This window comes from Petaurus breviceps, unplaced genomic scaffold, assembly GCF_028583685.1.
Source record: "Petaurus breviceps papuanus isolate PSGF00001 unplaced genomic scaffold, PetGlider_PUasm1.0 90397, whole genome shotgun sequence".
In the NCBI taxonomy this organism is placed as follows: Eukaryota; Metazoa; Chordata; class Mammalia; order Diprotodontia; family Petauridae; genus Petaurus; species Petaurus breviceps.
The window spans coordinates 1114263-1118683 of NW_027187239.1; the positions used below are offsets into that span (position 1 = coordinate 1114263).

Consider the following 4421-nt stretch of genomic DNA (forward strand, 5'->3'; position numbering starts at 1 on the left):
CTCTCTCTCTCTCTGTCTCTCTCTCTCTCTCTCTCTCTGTCTCTCTCTCACACACACACACACACACACACACACACACACACACCTCCAACCTTGACTTTTTTTGTAGCTAGGGGTCATGGTTTCAAGTGATCCTGCCAATGGCCTCCAAGCCAGGTTCTGTCCCCCACCCTCAGCCCCTTTCTCCATCAGCCAAAAGCATTAACATTAGGAAGGCAACATGGAAACCCACCCAAAGTTATGTGGGTGATTCCTCAAGGACCACCCCTGTCCGAAGAGCAGGGCTGGTTCTGGGGTACCTCAGGGGACTCTAGTTCACCCTAAGTGGTCCTGTCTGAATCAGAGTCCAGGAAAGAAGATGCCAGAGAGAACTTGAGGTCCCAGGTTCTTGGCCAAGTCTTTAGGACCAGAAAGAACATCTCTAGGCAGTGACTGACCATCCAGTCTAATCTCTTCATTTTACAAATCCAGGGAACTGAGGCCTATAGAGGCAGTGACTTGTCCAAGGTGACAGAACTAATTAGTTACAGGGCCAGCTCTTCCTGCTCCCTGTCCTTGGATTAAGCAGACCTCCCTTCCAAGATTCACCATTAAGGGCCTGCAGGCATTTTGTCAGGGCTGGGGAAGAGGACTTTGTGGGTATGAATGTGTGTGTGACCAGGAGAGAACCCTGAACCCTCAGAGTCTCAGTCCGATGGTCTTACACTTGGGGAGTGTGCTTGGTTTCACGGCCAGGCACTATTTCAACCCTTCTCATATGAAGACAATTTCTGGAGGGTATCTGGGGTCAGGGTGCTCTGAGCTCTGCTTGACCCTTCAGCCCTCAGCTAACTCCCCATAGATGACCTTGACCCAGCCTAGACCCTAGCCACCTCCTCCTTCTGAGAGCCAGGTGTGTCCTCCCCTCGGGGGTAATGGGGCGTTTGCCGGGGGTCTGCAGGAATCCTATGGTCATGGCTGATCCTTGGGAGCCATCATGTTCAAGCCCCTCCCAAGCCTCCATCCATCTACAATGGAATTGGGCATCTCTAGAGCCATCCAGAAAAGGGGATGAGTGAGTGTAACTAAAGGAACCTCCCCTCTCTCCATGAGGACAGACTGAAAGCAAATAGCTAAAGGCAATTGTAGCAAGGAAGGCTTGAGAGAACAACCATTAGGGATGTGACATGCTGGGGTGGGGCTGGGGCTGGGGCAGGAGAGGAGACAGAGGAGCACATGGGGCCCTCAATCTCCCTGTCCAAGCTGGATGATACAATCAGAGACTTCGACATGGTGGGAACCAAGTCCCTCATTTTACAGATGGGAAAACCAAGGCCTTGAGAGGTGAATGACTTGCCTAAGTTATATAGGTAGCAAATGACAGAGCTGCGATCCAAACTGCTGCCTGACTCCATTTCCCTGTTCTTTGCTTTACCCCCCAAAGGATGTGAAGTTCCCCTCCTAAGGGCCAGGCCAGGAGCCCAAAGCCCCCAAACTGGGGCCACACCACCTCTGTGGGTCTGCCTCTTTCTAGCCCTGCCATATCTCCCCCAGGTGACCCACAGGCTTAGAAGCTTCCCCAAAGGAAAAACTCACCCAGTGTCCCGAACAGGCAGAGCAGAGCCAGAGATGACCTATAGAGCCCCATGGGCAGGATGCTTCTCCCACCTGTGAGGACCCGGTGGGCAAGGTATCTGCTCCTTGACGGCTCTGTTCCCCAGGGGGAAGGAGGAGGCTGGGGGGTGTGGTGTCATGGGGCTTTGCGTCACTGGTATTTGAAGATGAACTGCCAACTTCCTCCAAAATCAACCACCCTCCTAAGCACTGGGTGATGGACCAGACCAGCATGCTCTCTGCTGGTTTCCTGGTGGCAGTTCCTGGGGGCTGCCTGCCTGCTCCCCTGCTCTCTGAGCTGGCAGTGGATGGCAACTTTAACCTTGCTCAGGGCCTGTCCTGGGATAGAAGCATTGGGGCAGAATATCTGGGGGACCCCTAGCCCAATGTCAGCTTGGTGAGCCTTGAGCCTGACTGGGATCCCTATTTGGTCCAGCTCCCAGAGGAGCAGGTTTGTGTGTATGAGGGACCAGGGACTTGGGACTGTCCAGCCAAGGTCCTGTGGTCCCACCCAAAACCTCTTTAGGGCTGTCCCCACCAGGCTGTCCTCTTTCTCACTGTTCTGAGGAAGCGGCTTCATCTGTGTCTTCCCGTCTTCACCTGGGTGACTTCCTGGGGGGTCAGGCAGCTGGCTCCCCACAGGTGGGTCACAGCCCACTGTCAGAACCTCTAGGGAGGGTGTAAGGGTCACCGTGAGTATAAGGAGGGCATTGTCTCCATCCACAGGGTAATGTGACGTGACTTGTTTGCTACTGTATGCCTGCCACTTCGTTCACACATGCTTCTCTCTGTCTGTGTTTACTTCCTATCTCCCCCGTGTGGCTGGTGTTTGAGGCTTTTTGCTCTTCAGGGGAAACAGGAAACAATCCCCTCATTCTCGTGTACCGACTGAGGGGTCTCAGGCTCCTTCAGGGCTGGGGAGGGAGGAGTCTAAGTTGGCACCTGGGACTGGGGCTGGGGCCCCCAGCCTAGTAAAGGGAGGCATTGAGGAGAAAGAAATCTCCATTTAGAATCAAAGGATCTGAGTTCAAATTCATGCCTCTGACACTTGCGCCCTTGGGCAAGAAACTAACTTTTCTGGGCACATAGTTTCCTTTTCTGTAAAATGATATGGTTGTCAGTCAGCCCACACTTATTTATTAGCAACGTGTCAAGCACTGTGCTAAACACAAAGAAAAAGAGGGGGAAATGGGACCTGTCCTCAGGGAGCTTACATTCTAATAGGGGAGAACACATATCAACAGCCACATACATACAATATGTAATACAGTATCATGAATGATAGTCTCCGAGGGAAGGCACTGCGGGTGGGGAGACCAAGAAAATCTCCTGCAGAAGGTGGGATTGGAGCTGTCTTGAAGGGAGCTAGGGAACCTATGAGGCAGAAATAAGGAGGGAGAGCAGTCCAGGCATGGGAGAGAGCCCGTAAAAAGACAAATGAGCAATAGCGGGAAAGCCTGAGCTGCCGAACCAGCAAAGACCAAGAAGGTTTGCCCTAGACAGGGAGTCAGTGTCAGATGCCTGGAAAAATGGGAAGGGGACAGGAGGTGAAAGGCTTTAAACACCAAAGAGAGGACTTTGTATTTGATCTTACAGGGAATAGGGAGCCACCAATGTCACCCAGCAATGCCTATTGGAGCCAGGAATGAAATGAGGTCAACAAGCTTTTGTTGAGAAGACTCAGACATGGTCCTGAGCTTGTTGGTCGGACTGCAGGGCTGGGGAGACCAGGTATTTTCTGGGAATGGATTAACTCAAATTACTCTAGCTTTTTAAGGGGTTTACTCACAATAGCTTCCTGGGGATTAACACCCCCATTTTACAGGTGAGTGAATGGGCATTAACATCCCCATTTTATAGGTGAGGTTCAGAGGGGGGTAATTATGCTATCAAAGTCGAATTGCTAATAAATTCCATTGCTAAGAGTGTAACCCAAGTACTCAGACACAACAGTGCCCTTCCTACAGTACCATGAAACAGCTTCCTCTAAGGTTCCTTCTGTTTCTGATGTTCTAAGGACATTTTCAGTTTTAACACTCCATGTTCTGTGTTCTAACAACCTTTCTAGCTCTGACATCCTGTGTTCTATGTTCTAAAGGTTCTTCCTGACATCCAACCAAACAGTCAATGAGCACTGATTAAGATGGTCAGAACTTTGGAGTCAGGAATCCCGCCTCAGATGCTCACTTGGAGTCCTGGAAAACTGCTTCAGTTTCCTCGTCTGTAAAATAGCACCTACCACATAGAGTTGTTGTGATCAGTAAAGTGCTTCACAAACCTTGAAGTGCTATGTCAATCCTTTCTGGAACCATCGTCATCATCACCATCATGATCGCATTATCTCGCCATCTGCCAACCACTTTGCTGATGGAAAAGTAATATAGAAATAAAAATGAAAGTGTCTGCCCTCCAGGAGCTTCTAACAGGAGGCTACATCCCAACATTCTAGGTTGTCAGTTCCTTCCAGCTCTGACATCCCCTGTCCTATGTTCAGAGGGCTTCTTCAGGTCACAGGTGAAGTTAGGGAGAGATGTGAGGGCAGCTTTGAGGGACATGGTCCTTCACAGACTTCTAAAGGGCAGGAACAGGTCAGGTGCAGGGGTGGGGAACTGTGGCCTCGAGGGCACACACAGCCTCGAGGCCGAAGACTCCCCACTCTTGGTCCAGGGAATGGTTCTCTCCCTGGTCAGTCCTTCTCCTCATCTAGTTGTCCCCCAATCTGCCTCCTTTCCCAATTTATAACCCAGAGGGAGAGAGCCCGTGGTCTAAGGTGGTGGCGGGTTCTTTCTTTCTTTCTTTCTTTCTTTCTTTCTTTCTTTCTTTCTTTC

General features: G+C 50.8%; 2 protein-coding genes across 2 annotated transcripts in view; one reads left to right on the forward strand and one right to left on the reverse strand.

Annotated features, from left to right (window-relative positions):
- The window catches only part of CD5 (CD5 molecule), a 40711-nt gene extending 36788 nt beyond the window's left edge, over positions 1 to 3923 (reverse strand). Inside the window, exons 1-4 of the mRNA XM_069108570.1 lie at positions 3872 to 3923; positions 2152 to 2262; positions 1822 to 1932; positions 1576 to 1689 (exon numbers count right to left, since the gene is read on the reverse strand). Of these exons, the coding sequence (XP_068964671.1) occupies positions 1576 to 1689; positions 1822 to 1932; positions 2152 to 2262; positions 3872 to 3923 (388 nt within the window). The remainder of the gene's footprint in view (positions 1 to 1575; positions 1690 to 1821; positions 1933 to 2151; positions 2263 to 3871) is intronic.
- Positions 1 to 4421, forward strand: part of PRPF19 (pre-mRNA processing factor 19) — a 353360-nt gene that overhangs the window by 152119 nt on the left and 196820 nt on the right. The window lies entirely within an intron of this gene.